General features: G+C 45.1%; 1 protein-coding gene across 1 annotated transcript; it reads right to left on the reverse strand.

The window, feature by feature from the left end:
* Positions 1-312: 312 nt before the first annotated feature.
* On the reverse strand, positions 313-25,662 carry ENTPD8 (ectonucleoside triphosphate diphosphohydrolase 8). Its single transcript, XM_033138061.1, has 10 exons — positions 25,515-25,662; positions 10,549-10,676; positions 9,904-10,021; positions 8,864-9,014; positions 7,758-7,917; positions 5,940-6,170; positions 4,146-4,412; positions 3,017-3,127; positions 1,611-1,748; positions 313-810 (listed from the first exon to the last, which is right to left on the reverse strand). The coding sequence occupies exons 2-10, from the start codon at positions 10,672-10,674 to the stop codon at positions 628-630; spliced, it is 1,485 nt and encodes a 494-aa protein (XP_032993952.1). The 5' UTR covers positions 10,675-10,676; positions 25,515-25,662; the 3' UTR covers positions 313-627.

Below are 25,662 nucleotides of genomic sequence, written 5' to 3' on the forward strand. Positions count from 1 at the left end.
TTGTACTTGCCAGCTAATTGCATGGGCCCCACAGGTTGGCACTGGTGAACTACTGGTCCAGTAAACAGCAGATGAGAAACAATAGTACTTGTAAATTCATTCCTATTACAATTAATTTTCATTAATAATAATATTGCTAGAGTGCTTTCGAGGGGGCGGGTCAAAGCCCTACCTCCATTATTAGTCTTAGGAGATTCCTGCAACATAGGACAGTTTTATCATCACCCCGTTGTTGTTGTTTTTTTTGGGGGGGGGGGTTGATGAGAAAGAAAGCAGCTTGCCTCTGGCCATTGCAACAGCTCACGGAAGAGATAAGTTTCGAACCAGGGACTTTATGGTTTACATAGCTAATACACTGCTGGGGAGGGGGGATTGCGGTACAATAAATTATATACTGCATGTACTTTTGAAAAGAAGAGGCATAATCATTATTAGTTGGGCAAGTAGCCTATGTTTGTCCCATTGGGTCTTAGAGAGTTGAAGCTGGTCTGGCTTGGTGGCTCCCGCCAATCCATTTAGTGTTTGCTTGCTTGTGGGTCCGCTGAGGGGCTGGTGAGCTGACTGCCCCACCCTAACCCACACAGAGGCTGCGGGGAGGTGAACAGTCCAAAATGCAGCCCCTTTCTCTCAGCGCAGTAAATACACGACCAGCAGGACAATACAGATTGCCAGCACAGCGGCAATGAAGAAAATGCTGGCCACCCACACCCCTTCCTCGTGCCCTTTCAGCTGTCGGGGGGCCTCTGAGGGGATCATGTTGGTGAGGTTGAGCATGTAGCCCAGAGTCCAGCCAATTTCTGAGTTGGCAGCCTGCAAGAGAAGGAGAGACAGAGTAGAGTCACAAAGGAGGGCAAACACAGTGCCCACCACTTAATGCTAATAGCCTTGTCATGAGCCAACACAAAGCTGGTATTTCAGGCAGAGGTGAGCTTCTTGAGCGTTTGCTTGGCATGTAAAAGGTCCCAGGTTCAACCCCCAGCATCTCCTGGGTTGGGAGAGAACCTGGAGCTCCAGGGTCAGATCGTGTTCTTAGGGCTATTTCACTATATTTTGTATCCCAAGATTTCTACCCGTGTTTACTTGCTGCTATATAGATAAATGCATGAACCTGACTTTTGGAACTTTGTAAGTAAAGCATTTCAAAACTCACTAAGGCGTGGGGCCTGTGGCTGAGAGCAGTAGAAACAGGGAAGTTCTGAAAGTGGACTAAACGGAATATTAATGCTTTCAACAGCTTATATCTTCACACTACACTGGTGCTTGCTTTTGTGGCTTTTAAACTCTGTTGCTGGGGGCTCTCTCTTGCTGGAGAAAGTGTCTAGTCCTGTGCTTTGGATCTAGAGTTCCAGCTAAGTATTTTGTTAATTATCTCACACAGGTAATCTCTATCTATTTTCGCCTACAGAAGCCCTTGTGGAAGTGATTTTTTTCAGACCATTGGAAAGGAAGAGAAAGGAATGGCTTATGTGGGGGCGGGGAACTGAAATGGGCAGAGATAGAAGGGGTAAGGACAAACTCTGCAAACAATCAGTCCCTTCAAAACCTGGGCTGGTTCAGATACCTTGGACCTAAACCATATACACTGACATGACCTCCAGCTCTGCCCTCACCCGCATCCGGAAGGCAATGTTGTTCCAGGTGTCCGTTCCAAAGCCGTAACCGTCCAGCAGGAGAGTAAGGATGTAGTTGGCACTAGCACAGTAGTTTTTCAGATGCTCCTCCTTCTCGCTGGAGTAACTGGATTTCAACTGAGAAAAGGCAGGGAGGGAGGGAGACAGCATTTCAAGAGCAGCTGAGGTAGGAGAGTATTCATTTCCTGACCATTGGCTGGTTTGATGCAAGTTGGGAATCCGGCCATTCACCACATTGGCTACTCTGGCCAGCAGCAGCACAGCGTGACTACCTGAAATCCTTTGAGGGCAGGGGATGGGGAACCTGTGGCCCTCCAGATGTCATTGGACTATAACTTCCACCACCCTTGACCATGAGCTGTGCTGTCTGGGGGCTGGTGAGAATTCTAGTTTGGCAACATCTGGAGGGTGACCGTGTTCCCCATGCCTGGATTAAGGTGACTGAAGGGTTCTGTTGTGTGAACCTTCAAGACTTTCCAGAAAGGCAGCTGTGTTTCTTGTGGCACCTTTAAGAATGAGCATAGGTCAATGCCAGCTGGGAGGCCCCCAGTGGCAGCACCTCAAACAAGGCCTCATCTGGGATAAGGGACCATGGGCTACAGTTTGTTCTTCATGGTTGCATAGTACAAAAGATTTTGGCAGGTGTTGTTCATATCACAGTGTCAAACTGTATTCCTGCTAAAACACCTTTCTGTGTAGGTAAAAACCATAGGCGACGACTTTGGAGCAGGCTGAGAACAGACCCAGGGAACTGAGTCTGGGGATTTGGTAGGATCTGAAGGCTGTTGGCTGTCTTCCTAGAGAAAAGGTGGAGAACCTCAGATACAGGGGCTAAATCCAACCCTTCAAATCTTTGTATTTCGCCCTCAGGCCTCTTGCCAGGTGACACCTCCTCTCCAGCCACACTTGCTTCCCCCAGGCTACACACCTCAGCAACTCTACTCTGTGCCCTCCTTGAGTGTTTTGGCTGGGCTGGGCTGGGCTGTATTATTTGAACTCTGATCATGCCTCTTGCTTGATGGAGGATAGATAGGGATGTGTACAGAAAGAGGCTTCTGTACAAAAAGGGGAAATTCTGATGGGTTGCTCTGTCCATCTTTGCCTCTCTGACCACGCCCACTTGCACTTCTGGCCCCACCCATACATGATATGTGGCTCCCTGGATGGTTGCCCAGAAGAGAACGTGGTCCTCAGGCAGAAAAAGGTCCTTCATCGACTCTGCCCAAGAGATCTGGTGTGCGAGCAGCAGAATCTGGGCTACCAAATTGGAGTGCCTCGACCGATATATTTTGTAAATATATGTTCATTTTACAGATCGGTCAACAAGTCTCCTGTGACCTCCTTCCAAGGGTAGCCAAACCACACCAGGATGATAGGATACCTACTTCGTCCCATTTCCTGGCACAGAACGTCTCGATAGTATCTTCAACGGTGGCCAGTGGCTGAGTTTCAGTCAAGTTCAGGAAACTGAAGGTATAGTAATAGGCAGAAAAAGCCTGAAATTTGAAATAAAACAAAACAAAACAAAACAAAACATGAAGAGGTGAGTGAGAGACACAAAACCAGCAATGGCTATAGAAGCCTGGGGAAAGGCATAGGCCAGTGGTAGAGCAGGTGTTTTGCATGCAAAAGGTCCCAGATTAATTCCTCAGCATCTCCAGGTAGGGCTGGGAGAGAAATAGATGGACCTATGTTCTTATTTAATTCAGCCCATTATTCAGAACCATGAGGACTAGGATCTTAGTTTATTTTTAGCAGAAAGGCCATCACTCAATGGTAGAGCATCTGCTTTGCATGCAGAAGGTCCCCGGTTCAATCCCTGATGGCATCTCCAGGTAGAGCTGGAGAGAACCCTGCTTGAAACCCTGGAGAGCCTCTCCCGGTCAGTGTTGACTACAGCAAGATAGATGGACCAGTAATCTGACTCAATATAAAGCAGTTTTCTTCTTTCCTTTTTACTTTAGCTAATAAACCGAAAGATGAGGTCCTTGAATAAAGCTTGCAACAAAATAAGATCAGATGATAAATCAGTAATGAAATTCATTTATAAGACACTAAAAGAGAATACAAAACAATTCAGAACTATGTTTCAGTGGAATAAGCAAACAATAAACCAAACTAATAAACATTCCAGTATTATTCAACTGATACATTGCATTTGCATGGCATAGCCAGGATTTATGTTATGGGGGGCAGGACACCCACCTGTCATCATTCTCTATCTGGCTCTGTCTAGCAGATTTGGAATGAAATGCCTCAACAACAGGTGTTTCAAATTTCTTTCTTTTGACCCCAAGCACTCAGAAAAATCTGTCACAATTTCTACTTTAACTTAAGTATTTTTATTTATTTACTTTATTGGGGGAGAACTGCCCCCCCAACCCTCCTGGCTATGCCCATGTGCATTTGGACTATTCATTACTTCTGTGTGAACCCAAGGACATGACAAACACAGACACACAGAGGAACATCCCTATTCCCAACTTTTAAGCATTAATTGGCATGCTCTCGTACCAGAAATTTCCCGTTGACCTTAGGCTGGTAGACCCCGTTTAAACCACAGGATTTATTATATTTGCAGTTCGAGAAGTTGAAAATACTCCTGAAGGTTTCCCGGCAAAGGGTGGCATTGCCTGTGCCCACCAGAGTGAAGTTCTTCGAGGCTGGAGGTGGCTTTGATTGCTTGGCACACGGACTGCTATAGACAGACTCAGCTGTGAAGGATGAAATGTAGCCTTTTGGGTAGCAAGGGTTATTGATCCGATCCGATGAGCTTGAATTCTGGAGGCAAGAATCACAGAATGAAACCATAGTCCAGATGTATCTTCGTAAGAACATAAGGAGAGCCCTGCAGGATTGGGCCAATGGTACAACGAGTCCAGCATCCCGTTCTCACAATGGACAACCAGATGCCCCAAAGGGAAGCCCAAAGACCTGAGCTCAATAGTGCTGTCCTCATTTGCGATTCCAAGCAACTGACATTAAGAGGCATACAGTGGAAGTGGAACATATAGCCTTCTCCTTCTCTATGAATTGGTCTAATCCTCTTTGGAAGTCTTTGAAGTTGGTTGCCTTCATTACTTCCTGGAGGAGTGGATTGATCCCTATTTCCCATTCATAGAGTTACATTTCCCAGAGTGGTTTAACAATCGAAGAGGGAACGGTATATCTAAGTGGGGAATAGGGGATCTCCTAACATCTCTCAGACCCTTAGTAAAGTACACATCCCAGGATCTTCTGGGGGAACCATGAGTGTTTAAAATGGTATCATACTGTTTTAAGTGTGTAGCACAGATGAGGCTAATGCAGTTGAAAGCAAATCAATTCTACTGCAAACAGGACTATTAGAAAACAAAGAGTTGGGATAAACCTTAAATTTACCTACAACCTGTTACTGTAATTATACCTTTTCATTCGCATTTGTTATCCAAAATTATTTTTAATAGCTTCATAAAACCTTACAAAGCAAAGCAAAGAATAAAATTATCGGGGGGGGGGGGAACGGGACATGGCAATTTAAAAATGATTTATCATCTTTTGATTTTTGAATAATAATAATAATAATAATAATAATAATAATAATAATAATATCTTTACAATTACGCCCCCCGGCTTAAAACGTAAACAGAATAAAATCAATGAATCAATGATAAATTAAAAACCAGATTAAACACAAGCTAACATTCTAAAAGTCTGGATAGGCTTGCCTAAACAAGTATGGTTTTAGAAGGTACTGAAAAGAGTACAGTACATTGAAGGTGCCTGCATGATGTCAATAGGCAGGGAGTTTCAAAGTGTTTGATGACTACTTTTTAAGTTTCTTTAAGAACATCTAAAAACAACACTGTGCATGAAATTCTTTAAGGTTTGATCCCTGTTTTTGTTTTATTGTAGCCCTTGATCAGGGATTTGCAAACTGTAGCTCTGTGAACTTTGTTCAGGTGGTCTGTCACACATTCATGTTACCGTAAATATTCATACTGATTTTAAGTGTATTTTAATTGCTTTTTTTTTAGTTCGATTTTAATCCAATGCAGCAAACTGTAATACAATAAAATAAAATATGTAAGAAATAAAAGTAGCAATAAAAATACAATTAAAAGTCATACAGCATCTAGCACAGCACATTTCAATGGGTACAACAGGTAGAAAAATCATTAAGTGGTCTGCCAAGACTCTCAGGAGATTTCAAGGGGTCTGTAGATGATATTCCTAGATGATATTCCTGTCCCTTTCAGTTAAAACCTCCCACCACCAGCCAAGTCTCTCTGCCTAGGGGTAGCTTCTGACTGGCAACGGGTGACTTACGATTATAATCCGGGTCAGGTGCTGGAAGGCTTGGTTCTGACCATAGCACAGGTAGCTGTGGGTATAGATGGTGTAATCAAACCCATAGAGTCGGAAGTGAGCGGCTTCGTTTGGATCAGTGATGTGGCCAGCTGGAACAAAGCTAATCTGGGTCGATGCCCCTCCGAGATCCAATGCGCCCAATATATTGGTTGAAGGGGGGTGAATCCATTCTCTGTCTTTAGCAGAATACTGCAGAGATACCACAACAGGTTAGCACTTGTGGGGCCTGGCAAGGGGCAGGAGGAACATCATTTAGAGGTCTACCTGATTTTAGGACTGAGCTCCTTCCCACTTTTGAAAAAACAATCTTCCCACCTTTGCATTTATTCTGGTCAGCATTTTCCTAATGTTCTATGGCCTTGTTCAGACACAATGTTAAACCATGATTTAACAACCATAGTTTGACAAACCATGGTTTAGCATTACTTGAGAACTCGGTCCAGTGGTTTAACTGGAGTTTATTAACTATGGTTTTTTGACTGGTAATAAAGGTAAGCTCTTAAAGACCTTGCAAAACAAAAGTACCTGATTAGTTTACCAGACCCCAGAAACCCTCAGCACAAAAGTCTGGGGTTGATGGAATTGGAAGTCCAGCAACATCTGGAGGGCCTACAGAGACCCCATACCAGAGGGAGGTGTTTGATCTGATCCACCGGGGCTTGTATTCTTAAATTGGCCCACATCAAATGGCTGGATGTTCCCCTTTAATCAGCTGGTGGATATCTGCCATCTTGAAAATGTCCCACCACTCAACTGTCATTGGTACCTTAGAGCAGAGGTTTTCAACCTTTTTGAGTCCACAGCTCCCTTGACCAACTACATTCTTTCTGCGACACCCCTGTGGGGCTCAAGAGTCCAGTTATGTCACTCCTTGCCTGTAGAGCTGGCAACCTCTCACCCCTTTTTGAACACCCTCCCTTTTGGAGTGTTCCCTTAGCCTCCTCTCCTCTCCCATCTCCTTGGGAGTTCTCTGGGCAGCAGCTGTTGTCATCCCTGGTCTCTGAGCTGCCCCACACCCTTGCCTGTGGAGCTTATAGCCAGTGCTGCTGCAATAAACAGCTGTGCAATCCTCTGGGAGGCAGAGACGCAAGAGGGCATCAGAGGTGGGAGGGAAAGAAAGAGGGACAGAGGCTAGGGTTGCCCATGGCATGCCTGATCATCATTCAAGGCACCCAGGGTGCCACGGCACACTGGTTGGAAACCACTGACTAAGAGAAATGGGCAGGGCCAGAAGCAATATTTAAGCAACAGTAGCTGTTGGTAGGCACAGAGAATGGGAGCGAAGTAACTCATGGTGGAATAGGATCTGTCAAGTCTCAACCAGCAGAACACCATGATGATAAAGAACCATCCTAGCTAAAAGGGGCTTGAGCTAGTGCAAATTCTTTTATCCTTAATACAACCCTGTAGGCTTATGTGAGAGTGTGTGACTGGCCCAAGATCAGCTTCATGGGCTGAGGAAAGCTTCAAATCTGGTTCTTCCTAGTTCAGGTGCTCTAGCCCACAAGTAGCCAAAATAGTGACCTCCAGATGTTGGATTCCCACCAGCCCCAGCCAACCTAGCCAATGGTCAAGAACGACTGGAGAGCACAACAGTATTTGGAGTTCACAACATAGCTTATCCTTATTGGGTTCCCATCAGAACCAACCAGCATGGCCAGGGAAGATGGCAGCTGTATTCCAGAAATATCTAGCTTATTCTTATTCTAGCCCTGGAACAATATACCTGATATATGCATCCTAAACCTGTTCATAGTCTTGTAGCATCAGCCGCACCTTGGTGAAGAAGTCCAACAGATAGTTGATGGTGATCCAGCCATAAGCACCTTCGTCCTTTCCACTGATGATTTGAGCCCCTTGGAAACTCACAGGATACTGCCTGATAGTCTTGCCAACTTCTTCCAGAACTTGTTTTGATGCAGACTCATTCTCCATTCTGTAGGGTAATTTGCCAAGAAGAGCTGTGAACTTGGAAGCATGAGGCTAATTTGGAGTTTGGGGTTCTTTTGTTTTATTTATTTACTGGCAGCTTCGTACCCAGCATTGCTCAGGTATTCTAAGAAACCCAAATATTGGCGTGGTTTTGAAAGGTTCAGTCTGCCATCTTGAAGCAAAGTGGTGTCCAATTGTAATCAAATGCAGAAGTGCTCATTCATTGATCTCTGGAACCATCGTGCAAAATTTGGTTACACTATCTTAAGAGGTGTCCAGATGCACAGAGTACTGACAGGCAAACAACTTTCCAAAAGAAGTAGTGTGTGAGTGTGTGTGTACGTTTTTAAAAATATACTGCTTCAATCAATCAATCAATCAATCTCAATGTATTTTATAAAAAAAATGCAAACAACATTCAACAGAATTTACTTAGAGCTAGATTATTATTTTTTAAAAGCACAACTATATCCAAATAAAACTGAGTAGTGTACAAAGCAGAAGAAGAGGGGTTGATTGTAAAACCACTTGGTGAATTGTAGCTCTGAGGGAAGAAGAAGAAGAAGAAGAAGAAGAAGAAGAAGAAGAAGAAGAAGAAGAAGAAGAGTTTGGATTTGATACCCCACTTTATCACTACCCAAAGGAGTCTCAAAGCGGCTAACATTCTCCTTTCCCTTCCTCCCCCACAACAAACACTCTGTGAGGTGAGTGGGGCTGAGTGACTTCAAAGAAGTGTGACTAGCCCAAAGTCACCCAGCAGCTGCATGTGGAGGAGCGGAGGCGCGAACCCGGTTCCCCAGATTACAAATCTACCGCTCTTAACCACTACACTCCATTATTATTATAATTATTATTATTATTATTATTATTATTATTATTAATTGGCAACTGTTTTGCTAACACAACTGGTTTCACCTCACTCTGTAAACCCTGGCTCTTTGTCTTTGTACCTCAACAGTCTCATGCCGGCTGTGGCTCCCAGATAAGCTGGCGTCTCGTGCTGCCTTTCTGGGGGGATCACGGTCATGGCAGCATCCAGGCATTCCTTGAGGGAGGCACCGGCCTGTGGAGGGTTTTTGGCATAACTTGATATCCCGCTCCCTGAAACACAAAAAAGCATAGAGATGGGCAAATCTGTCCACATCTTACTTTTTCTAGCCTTAATTTCAGTTCCCCATATTTCCAGATCATCTTCAGTTAATTTTTTTTAAGTCACCATCAAGGCTTTTAGTGCAAATTTATCCTAATATTCCTTTGTTTGTAGGTAATTTTGCTTAATCCAAACCACTTTCACACCACACGTTAAAAAGCACTGTGACAGCGCTTTAAACAGTTTTTTTATTGTTTTGGAAAATGCGAATTAGGTTGTTTCCTGTTAATTGCAAACTGAACTGAATCCCCATTATCCCTACTCTCCCTATTTCACCCACCCACCCACGACACCCCCCTCTATTTTCTGTAACACCCCAGCACTCACTGACACTCAGCTCTCTTTCTCATACCCCCCCTTTCTGATGCTCCCTCTCTGAGTGACATCGCTTCTCCCCCCCCCCCCAACATACTGTCTTTCTCTTCCTCTCTCTGTGTGACCTATATACAGTTGACTCCAACTTAGGCACATTTAATTTGCACAAATTCAGCTTTATGCGCTTGGCCGATTTTTTTTTTTTTTTTTTTACAAATAAATAAAAAGGGGGCAGGTGCCTATATGGGAGGGGGAAGGTCAGCAATCCCAGCCACCGTTGCACTCACCTTGGGAGAGTATTCGGAGGTGCAGGGAGAGTATTTTGTCTATATGCAATTTTGGCTTTGTGCAGTACAGAACATAACCCCCACGTAAGCCGAGAGTCAACTGTATTCAATATTCCATAATCAATGTTGTTTTGGTCACTGGGAGTTGAATACAGCTGATATTTTAGACCTTCTGGATCCCTCTCCCACCTCCCTCAGGTGCCCCTGCCATGTTTTTATGTAACTAGGAGAAGCTGACCATTGACATGACAGGAGAAGGTTTGGCTGACCACGCCTGTGTTGTTCTCTTTGTCCATTGGCCACTCGTAGATGAACAGCGAGGTGTGGGATGAGCCCGCATCAAACACCAGCCCGTACTGGAGGGGGAGACATTTAGAATGAAAGAGTCAGGTGGTGCAAAACCTGAGCTGCTAAGTTAGAATGAAAAAGGAAAAATAAACCACTGAACTCTCATCAGGGTTTAAGATAGAATTGGGGGAACTTCCTTGGCTGGAGGGCCAAATTTCTTTCTGGGTAACTCCCGGGGTACCACATGCCAGTGGTGAGCAGCACCACATAGTGCAGCAATGAGTGTTTCTCTTTGCTTTGTACAGTGGGCTAGCTTACACACACACACACACACACACACACACACACACACCCTTCATCCAGACAAAGAAGAGGCATAATCAGACTTCAAGGGAAACATGTTCCAGCCAGGTATAAAAGCTCAAAGAGCCCAATGAGGGGCGTGACTGGAGAGGGGTGTATGGCCTGGGGAGAGTCCTGGAGGCCAAATGGAGAAGCCTGAAGTTCCCCACACCTATATAATAGGAAGACATTTATTTCTTAAATAACTGACTCAAAGAATGGTCCATGGTATCAGGTACAGCTGCACACTCACCTTATTCTCTGGAGGCAGTGTGACATTGTGGATTCCCACCACAATGAGGAGCAAGGCCGTGAGGGAGAACAGGCTCAGAATCACCAGGGCTGCTGGGAGGTACCAGTTGTTCCATCTGTTGCCCATAGCTAAATATATAAAAACACGAAGAATTTCCTGTCCATCCATCAAGATAATAGAACCATAGAATCGTGAGTTGGGAGGGATCCAGGAAGTCCTCTAATCCAGCTCCCTTCTTGGACAGGAATCTTGACATTTTATCAACCCTGACAGAGTCCAACCAACCAAGCTCCAACAAGGGAGAGTCCATCATCTAGGGCTGCCATACGTCTGGGTTTTCCTGGGCATGTCTGGGAATCGGGCTGTCAAAATGGCGTCTGGGCAGATTTTCATTGAGTTAGCAAGATGTCTGGGAAAATCCGGACATATAGCAACTAGAGCAATTTCTTAAGAAAAATGCTGTAAAAATCGCAAAGAATCACAAAGACTTAACAACAACCTTGTCTGGATTTTCACTTTTGGGAATATGGCAACCCTACCATAATCACGTTCTGCCACAGGGATATCTGGGCAAGTGAACTGGTCCCTGAGCTTGCTACCCCTTCCCCCTCCCCTCTATGACTTTTAGAATGTAAGCTTATTACTTGTCCTGAATAACCACTTTTAAGTCTTTTAAATCAAGATTAAATGAGTGAATGAATGACTAAAGGGCATATGGGGAAATAGTCTGGGTTTTTATTTTTGCAGGTGGGTGGGGATAGGAACTTTTGTGGATTTATTTCCCTTTTCCGTGTACATATTTTGAAAGCTTCATACAGTAAATGCATTATACCAAGGCAATGCATTTCTGTATGGCTGGAGGGAAACATGAATCACAGAATCATAAAACTGTAGCGTTGGAAGGGGCCTAAAGGGTCGTCTAATCCAACCCTCTCTGCAGATCACTCCCTAGGCACAGTAGGGACACATCGGTAACAGATGCAAATTCTGGGGAAATTCTTATGTTGTAACTGAGCCCATGATCCTGGGGGATGCAGATGATGACTTCCACATCTGGACAGTTTTTGCACTTTGCTTCTAAATGAAGATTCCCCCAATTCTTTCACTATTGAATATTTTGAAACCGCAAAAATAAAATAAAAAATCCACACACACAAAACCCTGGTATGTGTGGGTATGGGTGTGTGAATCTTTGGCCGACACATCTGACTGCCGCTTGACTTTGTGCCAGAATCAATTACATGGATCACTAAAGATATCTGAATGGAAAGGAAAGCTCCCAAGGTCACACAGTAGATAAACAGGTGCAATTGGTTTTTCTTTTTCTTTTAACTCTGTAAGTGTTGCTGGTGCGGCGGCAGCAGCAGCAGGAACCTAGAAAGCTGTTAGTTCTCACTGGCAGGTAGCTGTGACTGAGAATGGAGTGAGTTGTCTGAAGCCATATAAGTGCTTTCTAAAGATAATTTAATGCATCTGTGGTGGGAGTGACATTTGAACAAGTGATTACTCAGCTCATACCACACCAGCTCTTTGTTCACCAAGCAGCATGTGAATCAGCACTTTTTCTCAGAAGCAAATAATAAGAGCTCTGCAAGATTAGGACAAAGGCCCATCCAGTCCTGTTCCCACAGTGGTCAAACAGATGCCCATGGGTGTGGGGGGGGGCTCCAAGCAGGAAGTGAGCGCTAGAGCAACTCTCCCCCCACTGGTGATTCCCAGCAACTGGCATCCAGAGTTGCAATGCCTCCGCCAGTAGATATAAGGTCGCCATACTCCCGGAATTTCCCGGTCATTCCCGGGATTCGGCAGTGGTGTCCAGGCAGAAATCTCTCAAATGTCCAGGAAAATCCAGACGTATGGCAACCCATGTCGGAAATGTAGATTTTGGTGAATTTTCTTAAAAGTAGGTCAAAAAAAAAAAAATTGTGTCCAGATTTTCACTTTTTGAAATATGGCAACCCTAAGATAGAACATAGACAGACATGGTAGGTGTCTTTTTGGCTTTGAAAACGAGGGTTAATGTGTTAGTCTTGGTGGTTGCACCAGAGTTTGCTGCGTGGGTCAGCTGAGAATGAGCCTGGAGTCTGCTGTATGTTGTGGCAAGATAAATATTGAGGCAGGGAGGTGGGGCTTGGCAGGTTACGCCAATGCTCGCTTCAAGGAAATAACTGCAGTGCCTTTCTCAGGTTTCCTCCAAATTCCGTTAAAAAGCAGGGGAAGGAACAGAAGTTGATAATAATAAAACCAATCAATACTTTTTTGGTTTCAAGCCCTCTTTGTGGGATTCCCTGGGGCATTTGGCTGGCCACTGGGAGATACAGGGTGCTGCACTAAACAAGCTATCGATCTGATCCAACAGGACCCTTACCAGTCATGAAAGTTAAGAATGGAGCATCTATGTTCAAATGCAGTCTACCTCAGAATATCAGGTGGTGGGAGCGTAGAACTATAGACAGAATATTGGCTTTATGCCCCTCTTGTGAATTTCAACTAGTTGGGAAATGAATGACTGGCATACCCACCTAAAGTTGTTGACTTGTATTGGATGGCCTGTTAAGCAGAGAAATAGAGGACGCTGTCAAGAGGACATTCCTCCGTAACATGCAGCAAATGAGCACCTTAACCTAAGGTTAAACATCCCCATTTCCTAGGGGACAGTCCCCAGATTTACAAATCAGTCCCCCGACAAAATCCAATGAAGTTGAAAAGTGTCCCTGGTTTTATTGTGGGGGGGGGGGGGAACCCGGGGAACCTTGCCTTTACCCACCTCCCCAATCAGACCTTGCCAACTTCTGAAAGGTATTCTCTGCCTGCATTTTCTTTCCTGCTTACCCTTGCTTGAAAAGTGGAATTTGGCAGTTCACATATCATAAGTGCTTCTTTTCTTTTCTTTTTTTAAAAAACAACAACAACGATTGACTGTGTAATCTCACAAAGGACCTCATTGTAATGAGAATTGCCTGTCCCTTGCCTGCAGATTCCTTTCAACTACTATGGCTGATGCCTTTTCTCTCCTCCATCCATTTCTTCCCAAGCCACATTCAAAGCAGTATCATGTCACTTTAAACAGTCATGGCTTCCCACAAAGAATCCTGGGAGCTGTAGTTTGTTAAGGGTGCCAAGAGGAGACCCTTGTTCCTTTACAATTCTGGATGTAGTTTAACAGTCAATCCCTCTTCCCAGGGACCTTTGGGAACTATATTTCTGTGAGGCGGGTAAGGGTTCCCTAACAATTCCCACACAGTTCCATGAAACCCTGGACAGCTGCTGCCAGTTAGTGTGGGCAGTACTGAGCTAGATCATCAGCAAACCTTTTCAGCAGATTGCTGCACGTGTGCAACAGCAGCCCGCCTCACTTTTGACCCCCAACCAAGCCTGGCTGAGTCACAAAAACCATCGCGTGCACACTATGCCGGCTGCCTGGATTCCCAGACTGTCTGCGGGCCAGATGTAGAAGGCAATTGGACCAGATCTGGCCCACGGGCCTTAGTTTGCCAACCCATGGCCTAATGGGTCTGATTCAGCAGCTTCCTTGCCTGTCACCCATTTGGCAGCTGGTATAGCTTGTCTAACATTCCCTTTTAAAGAAACTATATATAACAGGCCTTAGATAAATCCACTACCAATAAATAAGCTCACAAAAACAGGATCAACAAAGTGATCCACCCATATGTTCAACAAGGCCTTGGGCTCCTGCCCAGAAATAAAACCTTGGCAAACAGCACCAGCACATTCCAAACAGCCAGTCGTGGGCAGGAGGGGCAGGATGTGGATGGAGGAGCAACAGAAGGATATGATACCAGCCACACCTGCCCATCATGAAATATGACGAGGTGATAGAAAGCTGCCTTTCCATTGGTCTGTGTAAACCAAGTGTGGTGAGGTAGATCTGGATAGCCAGCGGGTTGTGAAGTCTGACAGGGGGTGGTGCCGGCCACTTGTCAATCACCTGGTATCACAATGACATCACCCCCTCTTGCAGGGTTTGAAATCAGCTGATGGCTGGGTCTTTTGGAGTTGTGTATCTGGGTGCAGAGGGCTTTGTATTTGCCTCTGGTCAGCTGATTGATACTTCTGAAAAACCGCTTTTGGGTTGACTGCATCCTTACATGCCCAACACTTGATGTGGCTTGGTTGAAATGGCTGGGGTGGAGGCACACTAATTAAGCCATCAGACCAGGGTACTCCTACTCCTAATCTAGCATGCCCTGAGAAGATTGACGAGGTAGCCTGGTGACTGAGTCCTGTGAGGAAGGGCTGTGGCTCAGGGGCAGATAACCTGCTTTGCATGCAAAAGGTCCCAGGTTCAACCCCCAATGGCATCTCCAGGCAGGGCCAGGAATGTTCTCTTGCCTGAATCCCTGGAGAGCCACTGCCAGCCAGTGCAGACAATACTGAGCTAAAAGAACAAATGGGTCTGACTCAGTATTAAGCAGCTTCCTATGCTTTCTGTTATGTATTGAAGTTCTCACCCTAGGCCACTAGGGGTGTGTTTATATACCGGTAGTTCATTCTGTTGCAGTTTTCACTCAGGTCCGCACATGCAAATGAAGGATTGAAAAGTGACGTTCAGGGATTGGGTAACTACAGAAAGTTGTTACTGTTGCATTGTAGTTGAGTTCTATATAAGCAGGCTGCTGAGCCCTTCAGCTCACTTCTGTTCCAGCCTGAGAATAAACAAGAGCTGCCTGAAAATCACTGTGTCGTCTGCTGTGTCCACCCTCAACTTAACATTTTCAAAAAAAATAATCAATGACTTTTAACGTTTTAGAAAGTGACAGAAAAACACATTGGAAAGTGTGCGATGAACAAATGACTAATGGGAAGACAAGTAAATACTCTGTAAGCAGATCAGGATAAACTCAGAATGAATGCTCATTGTCAAACAAAGCAGGACAAATACTCAATAAAAGCCAGACCTAGTCTAACCATCACATAAACTTTGTGTAAGGAAATTGGGATTAAGTCTGAATGAATGGACCATTTGGAGAAGCCCCACACCACATATTTCTGTTCTATTCTATTCTATTCATTAAGGTAAAAGGTAATGGACCCCTGGACGGTTAAGTCCAGTCAAAGGTAACTATGGGGTTGCAGCGCTCATCTTGTTTTCAGGCTGAGGGAGCTGGTGTTTGTCCACAGACAGCTGTCCAGGTCAAGTGGCCAGCATGGCATAAACTGCTTTTGGCATAACTGAACACCATGACAGAAACCAGAGCACCTGGAAACACCGTTTACTTTCCCGCCGGAGTGGTACCTTGCACTTTGACGTGCTTTTGAACTGCTAGGTTGGCAGGAACTGGGACCAAACAACAGGAGCTCACCCCATTGCAGGGATTCGAACCACTGATCTTCTAATCGGCAAGCCCAAGAGGCTCAGTGGTTTAGACCACAGTGCCACCCGCACCCAGTATTCTATTAATTATATTATATCTAACAATGGGGTGTATGGGGTGTTAGGGGAGGGGTAGTACCTCTGGTGGGTGACACGTCATGCTCCTTCTGGGGTAGTTTGTCCTCCTTTGGCCCTGACTCTGCACTTAGCTCTCATGTGTGGCTCCTAGAAGTTGTCAGCATGTGACAGCGGCCACAACCCAGGAATGGCTTCAACTGGCCAGCTAAACCTGGTGAAGGTAGCTGATGGGTCTCAAACCCTTGGTGAGTTAGGGACTTCCCTGAATGCAAAGACAGGCTCCAGTGGATTGAGTGGATGAGACCAATAGTTGGTCCAATGGTCAAGAAGGCGGTTTCTGCATGTGCTGTAGAGGGAAGTGAGGGGCAGGTGGAACTTGTCAACCTGGGAAGGCAGCCCATATAGGAGAAGGAAAACTCTGATCCTAAACCTCCAGCTTGTCAATATCTTTCTTAAACTGTGGTGTCCAGAAAAACAAAAGATGATTAAAATCAACGCTTGCTAAAAACAAAACAAAACATAAGTCACGTCTACATGTCTGGATAGGCTTGACTAAACAAAAATGTTTTAAAACAGGGGTCAGCAAGGTTTACCAGCCATGGGCCGGATCAATTCTATGGAGATCGTCCGCGGGCCGAACTGGCTCAGTGCGGTGCCAAAAATCACGTCTGCCCATGCCCAGACGCCAATTTTCAGCATCTGGACATGCGCAGACGTGGTTTCTGGTATCTGTGCATGCGCAGGTACCATTTCTGGCACCACTTGGCGAGTCCTCGCGCCGCGCTGTGCTGGTTTAGCGCAGCACACGGAAGATTTGCTGAGCAGGCAGCTCAGTTTGCAGGCAGCTCATGAGGTGGTAAAACGGTCTTTGTGGGCCGCATCCAGCCCATGGGCTGCAGGTTGCCAACCCCTGTTTTAAACAGATGTGGGAAAGGGTGCCAGGAAGTCGCCTGCCTGATATCAATAGGCAGGGAGTTCCAAAGTGTAGGTGCCCCCAAGCTAAAATTTCAATTTCTTTCAAGTGTGGAGCAAGTATTGAATGGCACTTGTAGCAGTGCTGATTCCTCAGAGTGAAGTTGTCAAGTTGGCATGTATGGGGTGAGTTAATCCCACAAGTAAACATAAATAATACCACATGTAATAATGTAAATAAATTTATGATAAATGAATTAGTCGTCCTTTGGTATCCTGCCCATCCGGTTAAGGGTATGGCACGCATGACCTCCCCTTTAATCGGGGCTCAGGGTTCAGTCAGGGGAGTTTGCAAGATAACATCTGGGCTGCAACAGCCTCCTATGCCCTTTTAAAACAGTGGCGTTAACATCTCTGAGAGCAAAAAGAACATTGCTGTTTGAACAAGTTTACAGTGGCCTGGCACACTGTTCTCCTGCAAGAACAGGATATTTTAAAAAACACTTTAAATGTCTAATGCACACAGTCACGTTGTCAGCTGAGGCCTGTCACTAGTTTTATTATTATTATTTAATGAAGATGGATCGTGCGATAAGTCTCAAGTCTCGCTTTCGAAAGATTAGGTGCAGTGCGTTTTTGCGTCATTTCACTTGAAACAAAGGTATGTGGAAAAATCCAGGAAGTTCAGTGGCAGACATGGAGAGCAAGAAAATATAGGACTCTCTCTCTGGATGGTCCGGGAATCAGTGTGTTTTTACATGAGTAGAATGTGCCCTTTTATTTTAAAATGCATCTCTGGGTTATTTGTGGGGCCTGCCTGGTGTTTTTACATGAGCAGAATGTGTGCTTTTATTTAAAATGCATCTCTGGGTTATTTGTGGAGCATAGGAATTCGTTCATTTTTCTCTCTCCAAAATATAGTCTGGCCCCCCACAAGGTCTGAGGGACAGTGGACCGGCCCCCTGCTGAAAAAGTTTGCTGACCTCTGGTAGACAATACTGCACTAGACGGACCAACAGTTTTGCTTGGTACAAGGCAGCTTCCTATTCAAACCAGTCCTTTATTCAAACCATGAGGACTGGAACCTTATTCCGCAAGCACTGTCATCCATCCAGGTCTTTGGCATGGGGGGGGGGGATCATCAGTGGTAGAGTATCTCCTTTGCAGGCAAAAGGTTGCAGGTTCAATCCCCAGCACCTCCAGTAACAGGTGGAACAGGCACCTGCCTGAAACCCTGGAGAGCTGCTCCCAGTCACTGTCCACTATATGGAGCTAGAAAGACCAATGGGTCTGACTGATACTGATAAGGCAGCTTTCTATGTTCCTATTTTAAATAAACAGTTCTTTGTTCAGGACTCTGAGGATGAGAATCTTGCTTTATAAAAATTATATTTAGGGGAAGGGCCATAGCTGAGTGGTAGTTTGGATGCAGAAATTCCCAATTCTCACAATCTCCAGGTGGGACTGGGAGATATCCCCTACCCAAAATCCCTCTGCAAGTAATCAGTTCAGATCTTTGGGTGAGGAAGAAGTAAGGAAGGGGGGGAGCAGGACCTTAGTTACCTATGCATTTTTATTGATGGGGGGGGCAGCTCCCCCCCCCCCGCTTGACTATGCCCATGGGAAGAAGGACAGAATAGCAGAAATGGAGTGTGTGTTGTTCGGAAGGGGCCTGTTGCTCCTTTACAATGTCGACCCCTAAACTTAGTGCCCTTGAACTACTAATCTTCCAAACGAATGAAAGAAAATGCAGCCAGCAGTCCTTACTGAGTAAAAACTCAATCTTAGGCACCTGTCTATGACATTTAACCTCAACAAGCAGGCAGCCTGGACGATAAAGGGACGCGTGAGTTTTATTTATGGTCGCATTAAACCATCATATCACATTTGCCTGGTAGGGCTGGACTTGGGTAGTATGGTCCCCTGAGCTAGAGACCACTGTGCTGGGCTTTGGGAAGGAGGCGTGAGGACTCCAACAGGGTCCTAAAACCCTTCCATCTCATTCCCAAAGCTGGGCAAGTGCTAACTAGGCTTTGGGAAGGAGCTGAGTGGTGGTGGTTATTGGGTGCACTCTCCACTCAGTGCCCAGTGTGGGGGGGAACCGGTGGAGCTGCCCTAAAACAGCTTCTGTACCAGGGAGGAAGTCCCTTTGCACTCAGTGGAGAAGACCCATGGAGTACAAAGGGACTTCCTACCAGGTAAATTTGTCTAGGGTGACTGTATGAGGGTGCTGAGGGAATGGGCCTGTTCCTGGGGCTCCACTGCTGCTTCTACCCTTGAAAAATAATCTCTTAAGGCAAGTCCCCCCAAAATCAATCCCAGACTTGCACCTACAAGCTCTTCTGCTTCAATTTTCTTCAAGGATCATCATCGGAATCTGAAGGCAGAATCAATACATTATTGGGCCACATCCACACCATACATTTAAAGTGCTATGGCACCACTTGAAACAGTGGTGGCTTCCTTCCAAGAATTCTGTGAAGTTTGTAGTTTGTTAAGGGTGCTCAGAGATGTCAGGAGACATCCCATTACCCTCCCAGAGCTACAATTCTCAGAGTGGTTTAACAACAGTCAGTATCTCTTCACAGGAACTCTGGGAATTGTAGCTCTGGGAAGGGAACAAACCAAAGCTCCCAAATTCTTTGAGGGGACTTTTGACTGTTTCAAGTGGTGCTTTAAATGTATGAACGTGGCCTTAGTCAGAAGCCAGCGTGCTTTTAGTAACAGACTGGCAAGAAGAAACATCTCCAGAAACTCATCCAAGCTGCTGACTTCTGTGCATAACATGTGATATTATCTGTCCTCCTATAGAGGTGATATTCTGCATTTTGAAAGGAGGCTGGCTTTGGTGGACAATATTGTTTTCGGAACCATATGCAAAGCAGCACCTATATGTGCTATGTATAATCATTCACTTTGAAAAGCACTGGTCGTCCCCCCCCCCCTTTTCTTTTACTTGCACTGATCTTCAACCTTGTAAAGGACTTTATTAGAAAGAATGCTTATCTCCTCTCTGATCAGCCTATCACTGTTTTTGATCGACACTGCTGGCTGGTGTTCTGCAAGAGCTGGATTAAACATCTGGTTCTAATATAAGCAGAGTGAAGTTTTAAGCTTGTTCCTGGGAATCGTAGAAGGCTTGGGTGATTACCATGAAGGGACCCTGCACTTCTGAATCTGCCATTACACTGCTGGAGAGGCAAAGAGAGAGAGAGACCTTGACAAGCAACAGTTCCTAGGATTCTCTTCTCTCTCTCTCTCTCTCTCTCTCTCTCTCTCTCTCTCTCTCTCTGTGTGTGTGTGTGTGCACGTGTGCGTGCGTGTTTTAAATGTATGGTGTATGGGAGCCTTAGTGATTACAAATGCAATCTGAAGAAGCCACAAGTTTAACAGTGCAGCCCCACTGAGTTTAATGCAAGTTATTTTCAGGCTGTGTTGGCTGGTGCCCATTGGGACTGGTAGGGCGGAAGGCAGGGAGCCAAACAGTGGGTGGCGCCATAGCTGCTGACAGGCAGAGCCAGGTAAGTTTTATCCCCATGCTCTTCCTTGCAGAGTTAAAGGCAACACTGAGACTAAGGAGGGGGGATAAGCTGGCAGCTTGGGCCATCTCCTGGACTGGTTGTAAGTAGGAAGGCAGGAAGGGGGGGAATTGGCTGAGGGCAGACTGAAGTTAGTGAGACTGCGCCATATTTGCACTAATGGACCAGTCTCCATTGCTCCTAGGTAAGTGTGTACAGGATTGCAGCCTAAATCTTATATCAGACAACCACAGAGTCACTCAGTCATAGAAAGTCATAGAATCTTAGAGTTGGAAGGGACCAGGGGGTCATCTGCTTCAACTCTCTGCAAGGCAGGAATCTTTTGCTACAACGTGGGGCTCAAACCCATGATTCTGAAACTATGTGGTTAAGAATCTCACGCTCAACTAAGCTATGGGCCTGGTCTGTAATTATTAGGTGTCCCATACAAGTAGGGAAGCGTTGTTGCTCAGTGGTAGAGCGTTTGCCTTGCATGCAGGAATTCCCAAGTTAAATTCCTACCCATGTACTACTGGGGAAAACTCCCTGCCTGAAACCCTGGAGAGCCACTGCAAATCAGTGTAGACCAGGCATGTCCAACAGGTAGGTCGTGATCTACCAGTAAATCACTGGACGTCTGTGGTAGATCACCGGTAGATCAGCGGCTCCCCCCAAAGAAACTAAAAAACTTTGGCCCCCCTAAAAAAAGCTCAACATCCTTGCCCTGCACCCCTAAAATGACCCGAACCACCCAAAATAGGGCTTTCCTTCCTAAAAAAAAAAAGCTCAATTTCGCTTTCCTCTTCCCTAAAGAAGCTCAACAACTTTTACGTGAACCCCACAAAACAGGGCTTTCCTTTCTTAAAAAAAAAAAAAGCTCAACAACTTTGACCTGAACCCCCCAAAAGGGGGTAGATCACTGCCAGTTTTTAACTGTGAGTAGATCACAGTCTCTTGGAAGTTGGCCACCCCTGGTGTAGACAATACTGAGCTAGGTAAATCAATCATCTGTCTCATCACGACAGCTTCCTAAGTAGACCCTGGACCTAAGCTGGTTCATTCCATGGCATCACTCACCATTTTTATTTTATGTGGAGAAAATGATTGGCAGGAATACACCTGAAGGAGGACAGAGCTCCTATAATGTTGATAATAATTATGTCATTGGCAACGTGAGTCATACTTTCCCTTTGATTCCCATGGGTCTGCTCTGTGTATGATTTATTTGTACTGTATATCAACATAATTATATCCAGATGTCAGTCACACTTAAGCCCATCCATTTCTTTTGACTTCCTCTGTACATGACTTATTTGGATATCACTTTTAAAATCATCATTATAATAATAAACACGTATCTTGCTTTCTCTTTATAGCTACAAACAATTAATGAAATAAAATCAGAATAAAACATCATATAAACAAAAAAAAGATCATGGAAAATAGTAGCAACATAAGTAGAATAGTTGCCTGGAATATGAGGTGCGGAACCATTCGTCGTTTGTGGATGAGGGAACTTTACAGGTAGGGTTTATCACCTCTCAGTGCTGCAGAAGCTAGAGAATCTGCCCTGGCCAGAATTCTCTTTTCTATGAGACAGTTAAAATACTGTATTGGATGGGTAAAGTATTGCTATGCTCTCATTATGTTGGGGAGGCAAATGTGTTGCTGCTATGTGTGTGGGATGTTTGCTGTATCCCTCAGACCAGAGAACCAAATACGGCCCTCCATACCTCTTTGTCTGGCCCTCAGGAAATCTCCCCAGACTTTCTTTCTTTCTTTCTTTCTTTCTTTCTTTCTTTCTTTCTTTCTTTCTTTCTTATTACATTTCTATTCCACCTTACTTCCAAATTGGGATTCAAGGTGGCTCGCAACATTTAAAAACTTCAGTTATAAAATATAGAGTCATAAAAACAGACTAGTTAAAAACAATAATTGAAATACATCAGAACACATTTGGAACCAGTAACTACAATCTTGCTTGTCTGGACCACAGTAATCAGTGTCGCCTGCACCTTAGTTTCCAAAGGTCTGTCTGTACAGGAGGGCCTTAGCCTACCAGTCTAACGTTCCCTGCAACATTCCTCAGGTGAAAATAGGGACATTTTCAGCTAACCCTCCTCAAACCCCCATTCCCCCTGCCGAGCATTTCCTATCAGAAGAAGGGTGGGTGCTACCACCACTTCACCAACGGGACACAGCACACACGCCTTCCACCGTCCTGAGAAAAAAATCTTAATCCCAATTTTATTTTATACTTTGGTAGATTTACAAAAAGAAAAACGCACACTAATTTAAAAAATAGTAGAAAAGGGCGAGATTATCACCCTCTTTTATTGTCCATTCCGGGTCGCCCAACCACTGCCACAGTGTTGTCCTTTCTCTTGGCAGATCAAGATGGGCAGGTGACAGCAAAGGTCGCAAGGTTTTTAGCTGGGGCAATCAGAATAAGATCCACTATTTCACTATTTAATTCAAAACCCTAAAATGTATTTTATATAATTGACTTTTTATTTCTATTCTTTGTACATCGTATTGTTGTTTTATTGCTATGGCCGATGGCTGACGCAATAAATATTCATTCATTCAGGGCGAGATAAGGCACGGATGCACAAAACATTTTGTGTAATTCATAGTTGCGAAACTACAACTAATCCAGAATGCAGCAGCTAGACTGGTGACTGGGAGTGGCCTCCGAGACCATATAGCACTGGTCCTGAAAGACCTACATTGGCTCCCAGTACGTTTCCGAGCACAATACAAAGTGTTGGTGCTGACTTTTAAAGCCCTAAACAACCTCGGTTCAGTATACCTGAAGGAGCGTCTCCACCCCCATTGTTCAGCCCAGACACTGAGATCCAGCGCCGAGGGCCTTCTGGTGGTTCCCTCACTGTAAGAAATGAGGTTACAGGGAACCAGGCAGAGGGCCTTCTTGGTGGTGGCACCTGTCCTGTGGAATGCCCTCCCTTCAGATGTCAAGGAAATAAACAACTATCTGACTTTTAGAAGACATCTGAAGGCAGCCCTGTTTAGGGAAGTTTTTAATGTTTGGAGTTTTATTCTGTTTTTAATGTTCTGTTGAAAGCTGCCCAGAGTGTATGGGGAAACACAGCCAGATGGGCGAGATAGAAATAATAGAATTGTTGTTGATGTTGATGTTGTTGTTAAATAAACAAAACTGCCACTGGTGGCTGTTGCACTCAGGTTACAAATTGGTGCCTGACTTTGCTTTTCTCCTCTTCCCTTCTTGTCCCTTATTGTTTTGTTTTTCATATCACAAGCTTTGGACAAGTCTGGGAACCCTTTTTGACCAAAGAGCAGGCTACAAATGCTCTAAATAAATGCTTTGCCTGGGAACACATGGCGGGTGTGCCATCATTTTGACAAGGAATGCTGCCGTTATCTCAGCCTACAGTGGAGCCAAGACACAAGTCATTCTCCACAAATCAGAGCAGGAAGAAAACTACACTGATTGCCATTTTGCTACCATACCAGGTTCAAGGTATTTGTGTTAATCCACAAAGTCCTAAACAGCCTGAGCCCATGCGCAATCTCAGTTGCTGAGAACCTCTTAAAGGGGGCACTTCCAGTGGTTCCCCACATCTCTGAGGTTGGCCTTCACTAGGAGCAAGCCTTTAGTGTGGCACGCTCTACCCTGGGGAACTCCCTGCCAGTAGAGGTTTGGCAGACATCTTCCGAAAACTATACCACCAGGACCGGTGCTAGGGCTTCTTGCGCCCTAGGCGAACCACCTTCTGGCGCCCCCCGCCCCCTCGCCAAAGCCTGCTTTAGCGGGAGGTGGGGGGTGGAGAGGCAAGCAGCAGTTTCTCCGCTGTAGCGGAGAGCTGCTGCTTGCCCGTGCCGCCCCCCACCAAAGCCTGCTTTAGCGGGAGCCGGAGTGGTGGTGTAGGGGGCAAGCTGGCCAGCGCCCCCTCCATTTTGGCGCCCTAGGCAATTGCCTAGTTCGCCTAAATGGACGCGCCTCCCTGTATACCACTTAGACAGGCCTCCACAGGATGAAATTTTCTTTTAACCTACTGGTATTTACTGTTTTTTATTATGTTTTATTTTGCTTTTTACTGATTTTATTATGATTTTGTTATATACTTTTATGAAAAGTTCAGATTAGATATAAACACTTAATCAGTAAAATAAATAAACAGAGCACCACTTTGTCTGAATGAAAATAAAAGAGCCATGCTGGATGAGACCCAGATCACATGAAATATCTGCTTCCCATTTCCCATAACGACCTGCAAGGACCCCACGGGCAGGGCATTAAAGCAACTGCCTGCTCCCACCATTGCTTCCCATCTAATTGGCATTTGAAGATAGACTGCTCCTGAACCTAGATGCTCTATAACTGTCATGGCTAGCAGCCATGTTGATATCACAAGGGAAGCAACAGGCAGCATGCTTGGCTAATAGTCAATCCTCCATTAATGTGCATATATATATATATATATATATATATATATATACACACACACACACACACACACACACATATTCATATTCATATAAAAATTGCTTTCCAACATGCAGCCAACTGCTGGCTGCTGAGGCCAATAAACAGGGCATGAAAGCAACAGCCACATCTTAATATTGCTGCCCAGCAACTGGCACTCTTGAATGCACGGAGATACACTGCCCCTGAACGTGGAAGTTCCATTTCCCTATCATAACTAGTAGTCATGGACAGAACTCTGATCCTAACCCAAACTTCTTTTCAGATCACTAAAACCTAGGGACTACCATCGCCACAACCCACACCTTAGAGGTGTTCCAACAACATCCAACATGTGTGCAATCTGTGTACGGAAATAGCTGAGCTGTACAAATCAAGGGGGCTCACAATGTTCCACACAAACACTTGCAAATGTCTAGAGACAAGTTTGTAGCTGAGCTCAGTATGATGTGTGAACAAGCCTCTTGTGGCAGCATGTTCTGCAAGATAATTGGGAGCGGCAGTCCTTTCTTACAGCTGTTCTGGACATCCTGGATGGGGCTTCTGATTTTAGTAATGATTAAGAGAGAGAAAGAGAAAACTTATTTTGCTACCCACTTTCTCCATACCTGCCTTTGGTGCGTGCGTATTAAGAGGGGGGGCCCTCTCCACTTACCTCCAGGGGGCAGAAGAGGGCAAGCTGGATGACCCTGAGCAGGAATGCAGCTAGCGAACCGTCAGATCCCGTCGCCACCAAACAAAGCTTACTCAGGTGGATGTGCCACTGTACAAAGGTTGCCTTTTTGTAGATATTGATGCAGCCA

The sequence above is a fragment of the Lacerta agilis genome, chromosome Z (genome assembly GCF_009819535.1).
Source record: "Lacerta agilis isolate rLacAgi1 chromosome Z, rLacAgi1.pri, whole genome shotgun sequence".
In the NCBI taxonomy this organism is placed as follows: domain Eukaryota; kingdom Metazoa; phylum Chordata; class Lepidosauria; order Squamata; family Lacertidae; genus Lacerta; species Lacerta agilis.

Excerpts from the sequence above, each read along its gene's own strand:
- ENTPD8 (XM_033138061.1), bottom strand. The coding sequence starts at position 10,674 with ATGGGCAACAGATGGAACAACTGGTACCTCCCAGCAGCCCTGGTGATT. Across the intron at positions 3,128-4,145 it reads AGGTCAACGGGAAATTTCTG|GCTTTTTCTGCCTATTACTA; the intron begins GTACGAGAGCAT and ends TTCAAATTTCAG. Across the intron at positions 1,749-3,016 it reads GTGCCAGGAAATGGGACGAA|TTGAAATCCAGTTACTCCAG; the intron begins GTAGGTATCCTA and ends GCCTTTTCTCAG.